We start from the raw sequence: 21,334 nt of genomic DNA on the forward strand, positions 1-21,334 counted from the left end.
GAAACACACACTATTATAATTTACACACAAGAACTATCTACTTTCTTCTCCTTTTTAAAAAACATAATTGCATTTATAGTGATGATGCTAACAGTTTAAAACAACACGTACCTTTTATCTGCATTATCAAGAATTGTGATTATCTAGCTGAAAACTTTGAAAGTATTATATTTTCTTTTTTTTCCCTGAATTTGTGAATCCTGCTTAAACCTCTCAATATCTCTCATTCTAGAGAACAAGGTACCAAAATATACCTTTATTTGTCTTTTTATTTCCTGATTCTCAGAACAAAGCCCAATTTCTGCAGCAATGTTAAAATTAAAGTTACAGCCAAGAATATTTACTGGAAAACACAAAGACAGATAATCACATTCTTTCTAATGTTTGCACAACCTACAAAATGGTACCCAAATACCCTCACGTATTCCTCTTCATTGATATCTTTCTCAAAGATCATAAAATCCAACTATATTATATTGGATGCTTAACACAAACAAACAAAAATAACTGAGCATACTAAACATGTTACCCAAACCTAATTTTATAGCTGAAAATTGGGCAGATAAAAAAAAAAAAAAAGAGTTGATTTGAAAGCCTTCATCCCATTTTCTTATTTATTTAATAATATTTATTCCTCTTTTCTTTTGCCTAAGAGACTAACTTTTCCAGCAATCATAACCACTATTTTCATTCCCCCCTCCCCATTGGCTCAAAATTACATGCAACAATGCCTCTTGGCTTGTTGCCAGTTATTAATACTGCAAGGACCGATGCTGTAACACTTTTCCAGGGCACAGTACTGCACAAAGCCATACAGATGGACTGTAGAACAATGGGTGAAATTGTTTCCCCCTTTAAAAACTGGGTGCGTCTTGTCGGTCATGAGCGCAGGGACGCACTGCCAGGGTGATGGGTCACCTCTCAGAAACAATTTCTGAACCTTTCCTTTTCAGCCAGCTAGAGTCGAGCTTGCTTGTGACAGTATGGCTCGGGAAGAAGTTCTCAGAAGAAAATACCGCATTTCCCGCTCGCTCAACACAGGACCCTTCGTGGAGATGCGAGCCCAGCCAGTCTCCCTCCGCGTTTCTGTAACAAACCGCGCGCATCACCCGAGCGCATCCTCTACACTTGGGTCTGGTGCTGGGTCTCCATAAAGGGAATGTGAAGGCTGGCGAGGCTGAGCTCCCCGACGCTCTCATAGTCACTCATGGCTACTGCAGAGTCTTCGAAGCCGCAGCTGGCTGACACATCCGAGGACGAGGTGCCTCTGGAATTGTGCAAGGAGAGAGACACACTGTCTGCTGGGCCCGCTGCTGTCTCCGTGCCCTGGTTCATGCTCACGGCAAAAGTACTGAATTCACAGGTGGCGGGAGGGCCCACCAAATCCGTTTCGTTGGGGAAGGGGTGGGGAGGGAGGTACTGGCTGGGATGGAACTGGGGCCTTCTCCTGCAGTCTGGGCTCAGCGTGCTGGCCAGTGAGACCGGCTGGGAGGGCGGCAGGGCCTCGTACTGGTCCGGGAAGTCCTCTGGCAGGGGTGGGGGCAGCTGGTCCTGACTCAAGAACTCCTCTTCGTGGGGGGGTGGGTACTCGCTGTCGATGTCGTAGCCGCCCAGGTAGTAATCGCTCTCCAACTCCCGCGTGCTGCCCTGGTGCGCCGAGCCTCCCTCCTGGTTCTCGTAGTTGGGTACCTCTTCTATGTCCGACAGGCGGGCCCCTGGCATCCAGTCAGAGGTGTCCCAGTGATAGGCTGTGAGAGAGAAGCCGTGTCAGTTAGTTTCCTCCAGAATGGAGCTGGAGTCAGGGCTCAGAAAGGAGCAGGCAAGGAACCTGACATGCAATTCTTAACATCCAGGAGACCCTAAGAAGCCAGGGTCACCCGCATGCTTTTTACGAGGGTCTCTCAGGACCAGCCATGCTCTGGCCCGGGAACTACAAGGCAATGGCAACTCTGAGGATGACACCTGGTTGCTGCAGCATCTCCCACTCAGCCATGCCGGAAGCGATGGCCAGCGAGGGCATGCCGAGCAAACAACAGTTCTAGAACCCTCTCTCCTCTTCCTAGCCATAGGCTAAGTGCACATCCAGGCTGGCAACATGCTCGAAGAGGTAGATGCATCAGCCGTCCTGTGGACCACAGGAGGCAGGGAGATGTGCGTGCAAACGAATGAGTTGCTGGAGCAGGGGAGAGGCTGGGGGAGGGAGGATGCTGGGCTGGGGCTTTCACCTCCAGTACCAAGCACACAAGACACCTGGAACATGCAAAATTCAGATCAAAGAAACTCAGGAAAGATGGAGGGAGAGTGACAGGGTAAGAACAAGCTCAGCAATTCCAAACGCGTAAGTAACACGTTATGCTGGGGGCACGGCAGAATCACCTCGGTTGTAGTTCTGTCCTTGATCCGTGACAGACACTGTTTAAATACAAAGTGAGAAGTAAAACTGACAGTCCAAGTCATGTGAAGGAGGTACAATAGAACATTTCAGATGATGTAAAAAAATGTTCCTATTTCTCCTTGTTGTTCTTTGCGAAACGAAAAGGTAAGTCGCATCTGTACCAGGCCCTAATAGTATTAAATCACTAATAAAAGTTACCCGATTGAAATCAATTCCCATAATATTGTAGTTTTGAATGATTTCTTAAATATCCCCAGCCCACAGTAGGTGCTCAATCAATACATGTTGAATGCAAGAATGAATTTAGTATTAATCTGGATTTCGATTAAGTGGGTACTCTTCTCTCGGAAGGGATTTTGTAAAAAGAGTACCTCACACATGAAAAGAATTATGACCTGGATTTTTTTTCGAAATTGTAAAATTCACTCCAATCCAGAGAGAGACGTTCAGCGTCTCATTGAAACCACCTGTACCGCCCCCTCTGCTGCCAACTGATTAAAATCACCTCTAGTTCATAAAATACATAAGCTACAAAGCTATATTGTACAGCACAGGAAATATAGACAATATTTTACAATAACTATAAATGGAGTATAACCTTCAAATATTGTGAATCGCTATGTTGTACACGTGAAACTTATATAACATTGTACTATACTATACTTCAATAAAAAAAAAAAAAGTCACCCCTAGTTCAAAGTAACAAGGAAGCGATATTTCCAAAAGGTTAACTCTGCACAAAGAAATGCTATGGAAGAAAACAGTAAATACCTTCATTCTCTATAGTGTCAACTACATTGTTGACAAGCTGAATGACAGTCACTATGGATGCTTGTGGCCAGGAAAAGAAGACAGGAGGGAGGAGAAGGACAGCTTCAGGTTAGTTACGCATTTTAAACGTACATTCACTTGTCTTAACAACAATGGTAACAACAAAGGCACAACATGCAAACACCCAAAGCTTCCCATAGTCCATCCATTGGACTCCAGTGGACACTTTCATCCCCCTGGCTTCTTGGAGGAAGGGAAACAGCAACAAATCCGGGGCCAGTCCTCCTGAAAGGCACGATCGGCAGGAATTGCTGGGTCATAAATTCACACCTCGTGGCCCAGTGAAATCAATCTAGGAAGGCAAAGGCCATAAGCTTATGCTAATTTCTCATTAGTGACTCCCAAAGGCTCCAAGGAAGACCTCACTATTCCCAGGGATAATTACTTGCTGGTCAGCCATGCTGCTCTGAGCCAAATGCCAGTGATGGAGGATAACCTTTGCAGCACTGATGGTTTCACACTCACGTGACGTCACCGATAGTCTAGAACGACCCGAGGCCCGGCTCCCACCCGTAAAGTGTAGATGAGAGTCAGCATTTGGCCTCTGAAATAGTCAGAAACTGGGAAGGAGATTTCTGTGCTCACATGGGTTGCCTTAGCACCTGATACCAGTAGCTTCTGGACAGGTGATCAGGCACTTTAAGAAGCCTGCTTTAGTCAGGACCAACCTAGAATGCTAAGCCTGAAAGCCCAAGTGTGTGATGAAGAGGAGCCTGTGAGAAAAGTCAACCAGGCGTCATCGCTGGAGCTGCTGCCTGGAGTTTGGAAACACTGCGTTCTTGGCTGCTTCTACATAAAATGCAAACCAGCGACAACTTTTCTTCTGGCTGGGGATGAAGAAGGGAGTAAACACCAAGATAAAGAAATCTGGAGGCCTGCCTCTGACCTTCTGAGATTGCTCAGGAGAAATCCACTGTCACATGGTTTGTTACCCCAGTGGTCAGATACACTGAGGTTTCCGCACCTCTCGGGAGTGCCAGGGATTTGCGATGGAGGTGGAAGAGATTTAGGGGTGGTGATGGGGAAAGTAGACTATATGACTTCCATGACTACTTCTATGGCCTCGGGGCTCCTTTGTTCCTGTCTTTACCTGGGGCGGGCCGGGGGCAGGTGGTGGTTGGCAAAGACTATGTCATTTTCATTTTGTTCTTCAGGCTACAAAATGCCCAGTACAGGATTCAACATTCAGGAGAAACTCAGCAAGGGTTTATGGGGTGAATGATTACATAACTTATAAATATTCAATTTTGCCAATTCTTGATAAGTGGGAAAGTAGCATAAGGTATAGACTAAGGTAAGCCTGCCTGTCACTGTCAATGACTACTTGAAATTATTCTTTGTTCACCACCATGTGGTAAATTCTCACTGTTTTCTGACTATTTCTGCACCCTTTCCCTGCCCTGGGGAGACCAACCCATCCTCCAAAGCTGGTTCCTCAAGCTCAGAAAACCCAGTCCTTCATTAACGCCCTCTTCCATAAACATGGGTTCACAGGAGGTAGAGGCTGCAGCTTTGGGGTGTCAGTGAGGTTCATGAACCACATGGAATTGTATGCAACATTTTGGGGGTATGTGCATTTTTCTAAGGAGCTGATCCATCGTATCTAAGATAAGATTCTCCAAAGGCCCATGACCTCAAATGATTGAGGAAGAATGAAGATACTACCTCTCTGGGAAGGAGGTTCTACGAGAAGGAGGTCTTGCCTCTGAACTGATTTCTAATGATGGGGAGGTTGGATGGATAGTGAAGTGTGAAGAGGTCATCATGAGCTAGAATAAAAAAGGAAACACATCACACTTTGCTAGAGAGTATCCTTTGGGATGAGGTAGTTCCATCATGAACTAAGTCAAAGAGGACGCTTTACTGGAGGTCTGCGGGAACCTCCTCTACTTCTGTGCCTGCTCCCAGCTGCGGCTCAATGAGTGCTTGCTTTTTCAGCGGACACGCAACAGTGGAGCCCAGCGAAAGCTGTGAGCATAAGCAAAAGCCCACGCTTGGGCCAGGAAACAGGACAGGTCCCAACACCTTCCTCTCAACCAGTGATCGCCAGCACAGGAAACAGAGCCCACCGGGAGGGACAAATTCCATGACTTCTTACCATTGTCGTCACCAGAATCTGACTGGAAGGAGCTCAGGGACTGAACTTCTGAGTTGCTGCCTTTATTACTGCCTGCAAAGCAGGTCACTTCTCCTGGGTCATCAACCCCTTTGTCTTCGTGGACAGCCAGAGAGAAAGCAGAAATGACACTGGTTACCTTGTGCATATTTCCAGCCCCGCCCCCTGCCAGAGTTCACTTCTTGGGGCACTTTCATTTGCTTAGAGAAAATAATTTAGTGCACAATAGAAAACCGATTGTACCATCAGGGGCAAAGATCTGTCAATCAAGAGATTTACATTATGGATTCGAAATCCTTAACCTGTGGCAAATGAGCTTCCAAATAGCTGACAGCCGAAAGTCGCTGTTCCATCCTCAAAGGGAAGTGACTAAGTGAAGAGGAAAGCTAGGATGAAGTGGCTGGGCTGCTCTTTGCCATTCTGAGTTCATTTAGATCATTTACATGAACTGATGTGGTGTCAACACCAGGTTAAATGAGATTACTTTTAAAATAGGAGTATAAATATTTTATAGGCAAGAATGCCATTACACTAATCCGAACTTCCCTCTCTGGGGAGCGAGTGGAGTTCTCAGCTTTGCCTTCTAGGGGGCAGTGCCACATCATTTTTTGGAAGGACAGCATTCGGCACTCCGGAGGACAGCAGTCAGCGGTGTGGATGTGCTCTTAGCCACACATTTCTTCTTTGCCATACAAAGAGAGCCTGCACGCGCACACACACACACACGCACTACAGGGCTACTTTCTTATTTGATGGACTAAAAGAAGCAATAAAAACCCATATCTTGAAGTTGTCAAGTGAAAAATGAATTAGTCACCCAGAGACTGTCTCGCCAGCTAGCTCTGCCTTGCTTAACAAAGGGGGAGATGTAGTCGGTAAAAGCTCAACAATACTTTGGGGGGACATGTGAGCTTTGGCCTGAGGTGGATTCTGGAAATAAAGCTGTCACATTACGAAGTGGGTGGAGGGAACTGATCACCAGGAAAATCATCACGGAATGTGACGGTACGAAGAGACGGGGACTCGTGATTAAGGGAAGAGTTGTTCTTCATGACTAGAGAAATCACTGTTCCTTCCACAAAGCGTGCAGGCACTGCAGCTCTGCATCTGCCATCAGATGCTGAAGCCACAGCAAAACGATGAGTTGGATAAGCAACCGATACAAGTGGACAGAGATGCCAGGGAGATATTCACCTCCCAACAGCCATGTGGCAGAAAACATGTGCCTTGGAAAAGCACCAGGATGCCAAATGATCCACCCTGGTGAGTATAGTGCTCTGCACAAAACTCCTTTCTCCACGCTTCCATTTATTCAAAATCTTCACTGCTAAATAAAAGGAGGCTTTCTACTAACCAGGGGATTGGCAAGGCTGCAGTAAAGTCTAACTCTACCACTAATTCGAGAGGGAATATATTTATGGTTAAAATCCAAGGGGAAGGACTTGAAGTATAAGTGTGTCTACTCAAAGGTGGAGTCAGCAGAGAGCATAGTTGGAGTGGTACTAGAATAGAGGCTGTCCTCCATCGTCAGGAGACCCTCTCCCTCTCCTGTCCCTCTCCCACTTCCCTGGTAAAGCTCCCAAGAGCGGTCTGGGTAAAAGCACAGGCTTTGGACCCTGATGCACCAGATGCCAATCCTCACCCCTCCCTTTCCTAGTTACTGCTCTAGAGCAAGTCATTTCACTTATCCATTCCTCCAATTGGTCCCATGTGGGGCAGCTGTGGGGATTTAAGGAGACGATCCAGCACATGGCAGTGGTGGTTTTTCATGTTCATCTGCTGCCTCTGTTTTCTCACCAAATCTCTTCGTCCTTAACCCTTGCATGCCGAACTCTGTCTTGAGGACTCATTGGGACATTCTTGAGATCACTAAGAAACTTCTAGGTGTCAAGTGCAGTATTTTGTTAAGACTGTGTCTTCCTGGATGGTTTTACCGTGCTCAACCCTGCTGACCTTATTGGTAGTCTTGGCTTCTGCTTGGCTGCCCTTTCCGCTTTCCTTGCCCTCTTTTTGTTGACATGTGTTTGTTTCCCTTCCTGGCCCCAACTCCCTGCCCACCTCCCACATGTAGGCATCTCCAAGATCCTTTCTGAGGCCCAGATGGACCATCCTCTCTCTGTTCCTGCTTCCTCGGTGAGCTCACACTCTCAGAGATTCAATCATTTTTCATGTAGTTGGTGTCCAAACTTTCACCTCTGGCTGCCTTCCTCGTAAACAACAGAGCCAGACACCCTCAGGTAACCCCTCACGTGTCCCCTGCACTGACTGAGCTGCTTCCTGTTCCCATTAGGCCCTCTCCAAGAGTTTCCTACTCAAATCTTATTCATGCTTAAAGACGCCAGTAGGAATGACCCCTTCCTTCATGGAGACACCCTGTATCTCCTTGGGTGCATGTGCTTTCTAGCTCCATTTGAAACCAGCCTCCCCCCTCCCCCTTTACCCCGACATACATCACAGTACTGTAATCCTAGCCTTTGGAAACTCCTGCTACACAGGGTGTCACTGCTACTCGAATATAAAGCCATTAGGCCTGATGAAAAGTCGTAGGATACAACGGAGCTTGCCTTAGTTTCATTCTGACTGATGTTAGGACAGAGAAAACAATCACCACCTCTCCCCAGGTGTTCATATAGGACAACAGAATGGTCTCTGCTCCCTTCCCTCTTGGGTCCTATTTAGTCTCTTCTCCATGGATCAGTCAGAGCCATCTTTTAAAAATGTAAATTAGATCAAGCTACTTACCTGATTAAAAACTGCATTAGTGTTGCTGTTAAAATGTATCCACTCTCCCCACTGCTCACCAAGCTCCAATTACATTGACCTTGTCTATGTTCTTCAATATACTAAAGTCTTTCCCACCCCAGGGCCTTTGCACTTGTGGCTCTTCTCTTTGCCTAGAATTCTGCTGTATGAGGCCAAAAGGAGAGGGAAACACTAGCATCTGGCCTGGACCACTTTTCCTGCTTGTGGTTCACCCTCTTGTTTCCTGAACCCTGCATTCCAGCCAAACAGACGGACTTGCGTTTCTTCTGATCATGTGGGTGCCTCTATGTGGTGGAACACCCTCCTGTTCCTGGACCTTTGATCCACCATGGTCCAACTCGAATGTCCCTCTGCTCCCCTCAAGTCTTCAGCCTAAGACTAGAAATACTCTCTTCTGACCTTCCATAGCACACTTCCTGTATATCACATAAGTGGCTACGCTGCTTGTTTTACTGCCAATGGTGTGCTATTGTGAGAAGAGCGTGGGTTCTACCTAAATGGGAAAAGAATTTGAAAAAAATAGATACATGTATATGTATAACTGAATCACTCTGCTGTACACCTGAAACTATCACAACATTGTTAATCAACTATACTCCAATATAATATAAAAGGTTTTTTTAATTAAAAAAAAAAAATAGAGCATGGGTTTTAGAGGCTGGCAGCCCCGTATTGGAGTAACAGCTTCCTCTTACTAGCTGTGTGATATTGGGCACATTATGTATGTTCTCTGAGCCTCATTTACCCCATCTGTAAATGAGGATAAGAACCAGGGCAATATTTCAGGGCTGGTGTGAACATTTAGGGTCAGAACATGTCCTACTGAGAGCTCTGTGCCTCCGGGGCGCTCTCCCTTCCCGAATTTCCTTCCAGTAAACACGAGCGGAAGAAATCATGATGCATTACTACTTCCGACTCACTTTCAGCTCCGGCATCCCAGCCATTCTTCCGGATGGAATCGCAATCAGAACGGCAGGGGGACACGGCAGGGAGGTTGGGGGCCACACTGCACACGACCACACCCCGCCTGGCCGTCAGGATGCGGGGTGACTCGGGGTGAAATGTAGTCATCTCCTGGTGCTCGCCGGCCAGCCCGTCCACGATCTTGTCCAGGTTGCTCCTGGAGTCGCTCTGGAAGCACGGGGTGTAGGCCATGGGGCGCACGGGGACCTGCGGGGGCCCCACCTCCTGGTAGACGTTGCGGCTGTCCCCGCCGCCCCGCAGGTTCCGGAATGGAATGCCGTTGCTCTTGTTGAGCAGGGCGGCCGTAGCAGGGTCCTGCACCAGTGTGATGTTGTTGCGGGAGTAGTTCTTGCGGAAGACCTTCTTGCGGAAGAAGATGAAGAGGATGACGAGGACGAAGATGACGCAGAGGACCACGGCGATGCCAATGAGCTCCTCCTTCCCCACGTAGGAGTGGCCGGCCTGGATGTTGGGTACCACGACGGGGCGCAGGCCGCAGTACTGCCCCACGTAGCCTGGTGTGCAGTTGCAGAGGAAGGAGCCAAACACGTTCACGCAGGCGCCGCCGTTCTCACACTCCTCCCGCTCGCACTCGTTGACGTCCTCCTCGCACCTTCGCGACAGAACACACAAAAGCCCCCCCTCAAACATCAGGACCTGCGGACGTTCCATGTTAAGCCGACATCTTTAAAGGAGAAAACGCGGACTTCCCTGGTGGCGCAGTGGTTGAGAGTCCGCCTGCTGATGCAGGGTACACGGGTTCGTGCCCCGGTCCGGGCAGATTCCCACTTGATGCGGAGCGGCTGGGCCCGTGAGCCATGGCCGCTGAGCCTGTGCGTCCAGAGCCTGTGCTCCGCAACGGGAGAGGCTGCAACAGTGCCGCGTACCGCAAAAAAAAAAAAAAAAAAAAAAAAAAAAGAGAAAAAGTACCTAAAGGGTACCTGAAGCAATCAAAAATGATGTGATGCAGTGTATAGGGGAGGTGGGTGAGCATTTATGCGCCCACCGTAGACCCCGGTGATCAACAGGCATTAAGGGATTTCTCCCAATGCAATCTCTCCCACATTCTGACCCTAGCGGGTCGGAGGAAGGAAACGGCTGCCATGGGAGAGAAGAGAAGGAGCAGAAAAAGAAACCACAGACGCTGTTGAAGACGTACTGGTCTCCAAAATGCTCAGGGCCAGATGCATCTCAGAATGTAAAATATTGCAATTTTAGAAATGACATACAGTACATATCTTTCATATTATGTAGAATACCCACCCCATCCCAGGAACTGGTGCTGACATAGGACCCATAATCAAATATGCCAGTGTTTCTACAGTAAAACATATGGATATTCACAATAAATGAGGGAAATAAAGACTAGAAGTAGCCTCAGAATGGGTTTGGCTGACTTTGCCACCAAATTAGTTTGCCACGAATTTATCCTCAGTCCTTTTAGTTCTCAGAGCTTCTGGTATTGTACAGCTACACTTAAAGAGCTGTGAAGCCAGACACCCTATAATAGAGTTTCCAGGGAGGAGAAAGTTTTTGGTTCTGACATTTCTCTCTAATAGATACAGTCATTTTTGGTCTCTCTGGGAAGCAGGGGTAATAGGGCGTATGTAGGCAGTGGGTGGAGGGCTACATAGCATCGTATCTTCTGGATTCTATGCTTATGTTAAAGGCTAAGGCTAAGGCAGATTATCAGGAAAAATGATTAAAGCATTCTAATGAAAAATGAATCAATTTTATTCTCTTCAAAGCAATCCATGACTTGTTTTGAGTATAATTATAAGGCAAACATGTAAGTCTTACTCTTTCTTAGTTTTACATTATTTAAGAACATAGATCTTTCTTCTTCTCTGTCCTCTACTTCCCCAGTTATTCTGACATGTTCATTTTAAAAGGCCCGATCACTTCTATCTTTGGTAATCCACCTCTTAAAATGTAGTCAAATGTCCCTAATTTGAACAGATTGAGGCCAGGTCAGCTGGAAATTAGTCAGAATCACAGAGTATTTAAAAATAAATGCAGCTTTATTACTTTAAATTACATCCAACAATTCAAAGTCAGCTAAGTATTTCCTGGTAAAGTCCTCAGGAGATTTACTTTAATGAATACGTAAGACTGATCTGTAATTAGAATATCACTTTGCTTGAGATTACGTATACATATACATATATATATATATATATATACTTCTAAAACCATCAAGGATGGTTGAAAGCGTTGTTTTACTAAGAACTTAAAACATTCCCTTTCCGTTCGGCTCGCACTTTAATTTCCCTCTTCCTTGGGGGAAAAAAGATTTGCAAAGGAAACGTAAGTTTTCAGTGTCTCAGAATGATCATAAAATGCTAGAAAGTAGAGCCCAGTTTATGAGTTCTGAGGAAATGGATAGTATATCTGCCTCAGAGCTATACTGGAAATATTAGGGGTCAGAGAAGACTTTCTTTAAAGGGACTGTTTTCCTGATTATAGAACACATAGTAATTGTATAAATTTTTGAAAATACAGAGAAGTATAAAGTAAAAATATAATTAACCCATAACCCCACTACCCAGAGATAATCCCTGATAACATTTTAGTCATTTGTAAGCACGCTTTATATTCAGATATTAACCCTTTGCCCCTCCTATTAGTGGTGAATATTTTATGCCAGTTAGGTGTTTTTTTTTTTTTTTAAATATTTATTTATTTGGCTGCTCCAGGTCTTAGTTGCAGCATGCGGGATCTTAATCGCCGGTGCGGGGTCTTTTTTAGTTGTGGCATGCAGGATCTAGTTCCCTGACCAGGGATTAAACCCGGGCCCCCTGCATTGGGAACGTGGAGTCTTAACCGCTGGGCCACCAGGGAAGTCCCAATCCCAGTTAGTTTTTTACTGTTTGGTTTCCTTAGCAACAAGAAGCAGCGTAGAGAAAGACTAATTGCACAATCTCACTTACGTGACTCCGGTGAGCCCAGCTTTGCAAGTGCAGATGAAAGTGTTTCCTATGGGGTCACAGGAGCCTCCATTCCGGCAGGGGTTTGGGAAGCAGGCTGTGATCTCCGATTCACAGTTTCTCCCGGTGAACTGCGAGAGACAGGTACACTGATAACCTGGAGAAACAGAGGAACTCATGAGCCATGGATGCCACTGGTAATGCTCAGAGTGCACGGACTTGGCCATACATGGCCTAATTCCTCTGAATCAAATCTTAGGCAGGGCCCAAATTCCCAAGATGATTAGCAAATTGGTTATTTTGAACTTGGAACCCATCTTGCCACAAAAATGCCAAGTAATGGTTTGGAGCTTGTGCTAGTCTACAAAAATTCACCTAATTAACCACATACATGAATGCTAGTGAGAATGGTAAGCGACACCCAGGGAACAGATCCCAAGAACAGAAGCCAGGATGGGGCAGAAGATGCTTTCCCCACCAGGCTGCTACTGTAAAAGGCAGGATGTCTCCATGAAGGAGTTTATCGTAGGTTCCATACTCATTTCATTAGAACTCATTCTACAGTAGCTTCCTGAGAAGGGGTTTATAAGAAGTCAATGTTGTGAGACCTTGCACATGTGTTTACTCCACCCTTACACTTCTTTGATAATTATGTATGGAATTCTAAGCAATTCCCTCTATGTTACTTTTGAGAAATCCAAAGTTGCTTTGGTTCCTGAAATTTGTGTGTGACCTAGTTTCTTTTTGTCGCTAACAGTTTGGAGGGGCTTCTCCTGTCCCCAACAATTTTCTGAGCTTTCACAATGATGTACACTTAACTTGAACCAGTACTGGGCTCTCACAATCTGGAGATTGTGAAACTTTCTTTATTGCATTGATGATTTCCTTTGTTTTCTCTATTCTGTTTTTATGGAAGTTTCATGGTTTGGATCTTAGATCATTTGGATCTTCCTTTAATTTTATCTTTCTCTCAGGTTACACTTCTGTGGGGGTTTGCTTTACTTTCCAAGAGAGTTTCTCATCTTTTGAAACTTTTATTGAGATTTTCATTTATGTTGTCATAAATAGTTTCTTCCAAGTTGCTTTTCTCTGTTTCGGTGATTTGGTCTCTGTGAAGGTAGATTTTATGTATCACACTGATTAGGCTACGGTGCCCAGTTATTGGTCAAACACTAGTCTAGATGTTGCTGTGAGGGTATCTGTGGATGTGATTAACGTTTATAATCAGTTGACTTTAAGTAAAGCAGATTACCCTACATAATGTGGGTGGATTTTATCCATTCAAAAGGAGGCCTTAAGAAGAAGGAATTCTGCCTCAAGACTGCAACACAGAAATCTTGGCTGAATTTCCAGCTACGAGGATTTCAAAGTAAAGACTGAAAAATCTACTCTTCATGAATTTCCAGCCTGCTGTCCTGCCCTATAAATTTCAGACTTGCCAGCCCCACAATCTTATGAACAAATTTCTTAAAAATCAATCAATCAATCAATCAGTCTATCTCTCTCTCTACCTACCTATCTATAATGTATCTATCTACCTTTCCATCAATCATCTATCTATCTGTCTATCTATCGTATTCTTTCTGTGTCCCTGGAGAACCTTAATACAGTCCATCTCTTCCACGTGAGAGGATTTCCTTTTTCTGGTAATCCTGGCTTATCAGCTCATATTGAAGAGTGGGGTCGAAGCAAACTAGAAATCGAAATCTGATAGGAAGCTCTAAGCACATCAGTGGGGCTGGTCAACAACAATACTGTGTCAGTACCCTTCGGTTGGTCAAGGTTGGTTAATTTCCACATTAATGGCTCTATCATCTGCCCAGAGGGAGGGTAAAGGCCTGGTTTCTAATGTTTGGGGGAGTGGGTGGTAGTAGAGGAAGAGTATTTGTGGGTCTCAGCATCCAACAAGCACATCATATTTACTTTGGTTTGCAAATAACCATCCTCACTCTTATTTGAAGGGCTCTTGGGCTAACCTCTGCTCCCCAAGTGGTCAGTGACTGATGCTGGGATATTGTAGATTGATCTCTATAGGTATAAGATAGCTAATAATCTATAGATTGAAATACAGCATGCTCTCATGGACGTTTTACTGAATCCCCACTCCAGAGAACTCTTACAGTAGGACATTATGACTGTGTGTGGGTGTTCATAGGTTTGGAGAGAGAAGGACTCATCTTCAGGAGGCAAGTAGAAGAGGCAAGAGAGAAATCTTTACATTCCTAAGAGGAAGGAACTGGGTAGCCCCAGCCTCCCTGGCACTAAGAACCCAGAGGGCCAGAGGTTGAGGCTCTGAGAGAGAGACATAATACTCTTGAATGCAACACCAATGAAACACCAGGGAACTAATATATAAGGAAAGATCACTGTTGATGTAAACTGTGTCCAGAGATGGGTGGCCTGAAGTCTATGGGCAGGATGCATTAGTCTGAGGTCTGCTTGCTTCAAATTATGCTGCTGACTTGGGGTAATTTTTTTTCCAATTTGGGCAGTTGCTCACCTAAATGGAAGTGGGGATTGCTGAAAGCAGTTAGAACTGGGAAAAACGCTTCTTTATGTCACCTGGCTAGTCTTTGATGAGGATGGCATGCCATTTAGAAGGGGAGTGACTTGTGAGAATGAATTCAATTCCTTTCAAGACTAAAGGGCGGGGCGGAACAACCACAGTAGGGAATCTGCAAAGCAGGGCAGTGATGAGTAGGGAGGGCAGTCAGGAGGGGGAACCTAAGGCAAGGTGGGTCAGCTCAGGTACAATTCCTCCCTCTCCAGCTCCTATTTGACAAGCCCTGGCCTTTTCTCAAATAAAACCATAGCAGCAGTAGTAGGGGGCCAGGGAGAGGCAAGGAGGAACTGTCTGGAAATAAGGGACATTTGAATCACTATTATGGAAACTGGATTCTAACGAGGGTCATGGGTTTAATTACTTTGATTGGGTGTCTTTCTGCCTTGGAAAATCAGAATTTAAAATGAGGCACTCCCCTTGGGGCTTCCCTGGTGGCGCAGTGGTTGGGAGTCCGCCTGCCGATGCAGGGGACACGGGTTCGTGCCCCGGTCCGGGAGAATCCTACATGCCGCGGAGCGGCTGGGCCCGTGAGCCATGGCCGCTGAGCCTGCGCGTCCGGAGCCTGTGCTCCGCGATGGGAGAGGCCACAGCAGTGAGGGGCCCGCATACCGCAAAAAAACAAAAAATGAGGCACTCCCTCTAGTGCACTGTTTTACTCTCACACATTTCCTTCTGCATTTTGTCATTTTCATTATCTTCTGTGGGATATCCAGTGCTACTTGATGCAGCCGCCAGCCTGATTAACCTATTCACTGAGTGTCTAAGCCATCAGCAGTGGTGTGCTGGAGCCAGCTCACCTAGGGTTGAGGGTACTGAATTTTAAGTATTCAAGAATTTGGCAGACAGTTATTAAACCACTGGTAGCCTGATGCCAGCAAGGCTGGGAATATTTACACCACAGAAATCAGCAAACACGGCAGATCAGGGCTTTTGTTTTTAGAGATTTGGTTTTCCAGCACACCCCTGGAATAGGGACTGGGGATACAAAGCCAGAAAAACACCGTCGACGAGCACAGAGAGCACTACAAACTTTGTACGAGGCAGAAGCCCTGTTCTACCTCTGAGAAAACTAGTTGTCCATTTTGAAGAAGATGATGATGGTGGTAGCTAACATTTAGTGACATTTATTATGGACCAAGAACAGTTCTAAGCACTTTACATGTATTAACTCATTTAAATCTTAAAACAAGGCTTCAATGAAGGTACTATTATTATTCCAATGTTACAGATGAGGAAACCAGGGTACAGAGAAGTAGAGTACTTATTTACAGTCATGAAACTAGTGTAGACTTGAACCCCTGTAGTCTGGCTCCAGAGTCCTGAGTTGTTCAGTATTATCCTGAATTGTAAGTTTAACAATCATACTTTATTACACTCTCTATCTGGATTTCTCTATTTATTAAAAAGAGAAGCAAACTTTCTAGAATCTGTTCTCGTGATGTCAAACCCATGGGACAAGGGAGGCAGAGACCCTTTTGAAGAAATCTTGCCTAAAAGCAAGAAAAAACTTTAAATTTGGAGGGATTTTTATGTCAACATGATGAAAGGGAAAAGCAATTGGATTTTAAAAAGTGGTCAGATTTTCTTTTTTAATGAAAGAAAAGTTATATTTTCTATTTAGCCTTTGTGAAAGAGGCTTGTTGATAAAATTAACCTGTTCTAATGAAGCATTATTTATGATCTCATTATCCTGGCCTGGGCCTTATTATTAATAATTTTTAAAATGTCAACAAGTCTGCCATAATGATATTAAGTGATGTAATGTCTAAAATCACTTTGTCATTCTATGAAGGATCACAATAATCCCATGAAAGGAAAATAAGAGGCCCCATTAACATCCCTACTCTATGGGGGTGTTGGAGAGAATAGTGGCTTAGTTCAACTATGTATAGCTAGTAAATGATGAGTTTGAACTTGAATCCAGGCCTTCAGATTCTCAAATCTTTCTACAAGACTGTATTGGCATTGGAATTTGTCAGTAAGCCAGAACTCACAACTTACTAGGAATCAGGAGGGGCTTGTAAGTTACTCCCCACAGCTCTCCAGGGAGCCAATGAGATGCAGTGAGACGGACAGCATCAGACATCCTTCTGGGAGCCAAATAATCATCAAATAATAAAGCTTCTGCTCTCCCAAAGCATTACCATATGTTGATATAAAACACAAATAGAGGGGACAGAATTCCCAAAGATAGCCAGGCATTATTTGATTGCAAATAATATTTTAACACTTTTGTGAATGTAAAAGAAAAATAAAATTCAGTGGATAATCTCAAAGTCTTATTAAAAAGAGTAGATTTTTTTGGTCTTGGGTTGGAGGAGAATGTCAAATAAGTAAACTATCACCAGGAACAGCAGCTTATTATGCGCTAGGAAAAATGCTAAGAACTTTCCATGCACTATCTCACTTAATACTTGACAACAACCCTCTGCTGAGAGTACTATTATTTTACCAAAGGGGGACTAAGGCTTACATAAGATTGTTTGCCCAAAGTTACAGTCAGTAAGTGGCAGATGCTACTTTCTACCAGTTTCCAGATGTAAAAAAGATAACTGTCACACGAGCACTGAAATACCTATTAAAAACAAACAAACAAACAATGCAATAGCTTCTCTCCTCTCAAATCCTTGTGAAATGAAAAGTGTATTTTATTTTATTTAAAAAAAAATTTAACATCTTTAATGGAGTATAATTGCTTTACAATGCCATGTTAATTTCTGCTTTATGACAAAGTGAATCAGCTATACGTATACATATAGCCCCACATCTCCTCCCTCTTGCGTCTCCCTCCCACCCTCCCTATCCCACCCCTCTAGGTGGACACAAAGCACCGAGCTGATCTCCCTGTGCTATGTGGCTGCTTCCCACTAGCTATCTATTTTACATTTGGTAGTGTATATATGTCCATGCCACTCTCTCACTTCGTCCCAGCTTACCCTTCCCCCTCCCTGTGTCCTCAAGTCCATTCTCTATGTCCGCGTCTTTATTCCTGTCCTGCCCCTAGGTTCTTCAGAACCAATTTTTTTTTTTTTAGATTCCATATATATGTGCATAGGGTATTTGTTTTTCTCTTTCTGACTTACTTCACTCTGTATGACAGACTCTAGGTCCACCCACCTCACTACAAATAACTCAATTTCGTTTCTTTTGATGGCTGAGTAATATTCCACTGTATACATGTGCCACATCGAGAAGTGTATTTTAAAGCCTTGCCTCAAAGCTGTGCTCTTGTTTACAATCCTTCTAGTTACAGCCGATACAGATGGTTTTGAAATCTGCACCCAGATGGACTTAAAATGCCCCCTCCTTTCCTTGCTCAAAGAAGAACATTGCAAAACCCATGAAATGCAAAAACAGAAGTGGTTTGAGCAACTATAGAATGAATTTGGGCTGTGTAGGCACATAATCAAGATAATTCCTATCTTACTCCTTTGACTTTAAGTCATTTTCCGACCTGATTCACCCAAGTAGTAGCGTCCACCTTCAGCCCTGTTCACCTGGGGTAGGTGAACATCATTCTGATCCAGTTTGGCTGCCTCGATAAGGAAACATCTACCTTCCGCACGAAGGTGGAAGTCATGACAGATGTGCAACTAGCACTTGGGATCTGAAGTCAGCGTCAACCCCTATGCTTGCTGAATTATGACTGCATTTAGACACTCCAGGAACTTTACAGTTTGGGGAGGCAGCTGTGATGTGGCGGGTCCATGTCTAAGTTCTGGCTGCTCCTCACCAGCTGGGTGTGATCGTGGCCGAGCCGCCTGACCTCTAGGGACCTCCCTGCTTTTATCTGATAATTAAGCCTCACTAATACCCACTTCATAGGGGATAATAAGGTTTCTGGATTCATTAACCACAATGCAGCCCACAAACATTAGGTGCTTTATTGTTGTAATTACTGTAATTACTATGGATTCTGAAATCAGCTTCGTTTCTGGGTTGCTCATAAACCAAACAAAAGAAATCCATGGGAGTTTTTTCACTCTGACTTTTAGGCTGAATATTGGGAAATACTGAAAATTCTAGTCTACATGAATCTCAGTGAGTTTGAGAAAACTGGTGGCCACGTTATCACGTGAGATGCTAATCATAAGTGGAGTGAGCTTAGCTGAGGACTATGGCCTCTGTCATTACTTCACCCTCTCAACTTGTAGTCACTCTGACTTTTCTCTTTCCCTAAGTAGGGTCCATGCAATACCTTTAGACCTTGTAAGATGAAAACCTTTGCAGGTGAGACCTCTAATTTCCCTTAGGAAAGCTGGCTCACATTTCACATATTGTATATTGGGCTGGACCTCTAATACTTTCCTTGAGGACCTGGAAACATTTAATGTGTTAACGTTAAGCACAAAGTAAATTTTCACCTTCTGGCATGTTCTTTTGTGTCTGCACATAACCTGGCTGCTTTAGGGTTTTGGGTTTTTCTATTAATATCAATATTATATTATTAACGCTGTCACCATGAGGCTTTTTTAAAGTACCCCCCAAAATTACCTCAGTATTTAGAAGAAAGTCACCCAGAAAAAAAAACTTTTTCCCCATTAGCTGCAAAGCTCAGTCAAATTTGTCCATAGTATATTATCTGGGAGGCTGGCTTTTCCTTTCTCTGTCCCCCTGTGCTCAGTGGGCCAGTGGGCTGAGCACGTACAGGGAACCTGTCTAATTCCCTTAAGCCAGCTGTGAAGGGAGGGAGGCCACATAAGCGGATCCACTGGTCACAGAGACAGCAACACAGAGCTCGACACAAATCAGTCACTTGATTAAGTCTGACAGACTGAATTAATCTAGACACTTACAAGCTAGGGGCCCAAAATACTCAGCAAAATGACGTGCTACTCAAAGTAGCACAGGTCACTCTGTAGCTTCTATGCCCAACTATTAACAAAACCTGGGAACTTGCTGTTTTATGCACCTTGCTTAGAGGCAGTAGGTATGTACTATTACTTTTATCTTTGAAAGGGGACTCAGGTGACCCCGAACTTCTGACTGTCTGGGGAACAAAGTTCAATCTTTACCCTAAATCAGTTATTAAAAATGCAGGCCGTGCATCTGGCATTCAATTTCTGAATGTCCTATGTCTCCTGTAATTCACTGATCCACATTCTGGCAAATACAGGGTTTACTGGGATTCCCAAATGTCAGTGGTTCTCAAACTCAGAATTGCATAGAACTGTCTTGGAGGCTTGTTAAAAACAGAGATGCCCGAATTCCACTCTTGCAGATTCTGAGATTCTGATTCGTAGGTTTGGGTCTCTTTCTTCCTCCAAAGTTTTCACTGAGAAATTTTTTCTTGGTGGTAAATTCAGGAACTTGCAAATACAACTCAGTGACCTAGGAGAATGTTCCTTGGATGTGGACAGTGGATGACAGAGGCAAGTCAATAGATTCTCCTTTTCCCTTAACAACCAAAAGACTCTTCTATAACAAGGTCTTGTTTTAATCAGGTCCTCAGATGGTGCAGAGGCACCTTGGAGTTTGAGAACCACTATATACAACACACGAAAACAGAAAAGAACTCATTTCTTTTTGGCGTTTCGGGGCAGTTCAGAGACAGAGAGAGAAATCAACGTATCACCTAGGGATAGTGTTAAAGTACAGATTCTGATTCATTCTGAGTTGCTGCATTTTTAACATTTCCGGTGATGTGGTTTCTGCTGGTCCCTGGAACACACTTTGAGTAACAAGGGTTAAGAGCATAGGCTGGGGGGCTGGGCGGAGGGGGAGGAGTTCCGCAAACCTGGATCACATCCTGCTTCTTCACTTTACTGTGTGATGTTGGGCTGGTTACTTAACCTCTCTGGCCTGTTTCTTTATCTGAAACATGGGGGTTGAAGGGAGCAAAGAGTAGTACCGATCCAGAGTACTGGGGTGAGAACTGTGTCACAGCACAGATAACACAGTACCAAGCACATAGTAACAAAATGACAAACTAACAAATGGAACTCTACCATCGAAAAAGCTATCAACTTCTCATTTTAAGAGTTAAGCTTGCAGTCTCATGAAAGCCATCTGAATGACTATTTCTGGCCTGGTAGTCATCAGTTGCTGCCTTGCTTCGCCAAATTATAGTTTAGCCTCAACTTGGCTTTCCGGTCATGGGCTTGAGCTGAGTAGGATAGGATAAGGCACGAAGGACTGGGGCCTCCTTTTCAGACCGTGGGTGCTCACTGGGCTGCTGCCCACCCACTGGGTCTGGAAATGCAGGGGTCACGATGGGACTAGGCCATTTCTTTTCCATGGTGGTTGCTATTTCCAGTCCATGTTTATGAAATACATATAATTTTAAGGCTTTACCAAGAGAGAGCCTTCTCTCTGTGGTTGACTTACAGAGTCATATTTACCCTCTTATTACAAGTCAGCGTTTTGGGCTTTGACTCCCCTGGGGTTCCCGTGGCTTGCTCCTGGGACAGTCAGAGGGATAACCCTGGTCAAATCTGCTGACCATGCCATTCCAAGCTAGTAGACTCGGCTTCCTTGCCCCTTATGCCAAGGGTTTGGTTGGGTTTGGAGGTGGCTGGAGCAGAATCCTGCTTCTCTGAAAGAAATCTGCTTCTTGCTGTGGGTTGCCTGCTTTTAAAACTCTGAATGCTCTGGAACAAGGGCTTGGTGCTAGGATTGTCACAATTAGAGAGTGGAGTCTGTCACCAGGAGAGCCAATGACCAATACCCCAGCATTCCTGAAGGGCCAAGAGAATGATTATGCTAAAATATGTCTCATGGAATTTCAGAGCAACACATAACTCAGGGTTCCAACAAAAGGAAGATGTTCAAACCAT

The 21,334-nt window shown here is 44.6% G+C and overlaps 1 protein-coding gene across 2 annotated transcripts in view; it reads right to left on the minus strand.

The window, feature by feature from the left end:
• Positions 1-1,122: 1,122 nt before the first annotated feature.
• FAT3 (FAT atypical cadherin 3) overlaps positions 1,123-21,334 on the minus strand; it is a 552,420-nt gene continuing 532,208 nt past the window's right edge. For both annotated transcript variants that reach the window (XM_024731307.1, XM_024731305.1), the window contains exons 22-25: positions 11,999-12,152; positions 9,026-9,681; positions 5,325-5,438; positions 1,123-1,748 (exon numbers count right to left, since the gene is read on the minus strand). In XM_024731307.1, coding sequence (XP_024587075.1) covers positions 1,123-1,748; positions 5,325-5,438; positions 9,026-9,681; positions 11,999-12,152 — 1,550 coding nt within the window. The remainder of the gene's footprint in view (positions 1,749-5,324; positions 5,439-9,025; positions 9,682-11,998; positions 12,153-21,334) is intronic.

The sequence above is a fragment of the Neophocaena asiaeorientalis genome, unplaced genomic scaffold (assembly GCF_003031525.2).
Source record: "Neophocaena asiaeorientalis asiaeorientalis breed wild unplaced genomic scaffold, Neophocaena_asiaeorientalis_V1.1 scaffold143, whole genome shotgun sequence".
NCBI classification, from domain to species: domain Eukaryota; kingdom Metazoa; phylum Chordata; class Mammalia; order Artiodactyla; family Phocoenidae; genus Neophocaena; species Neophocaena asiaeorientalis.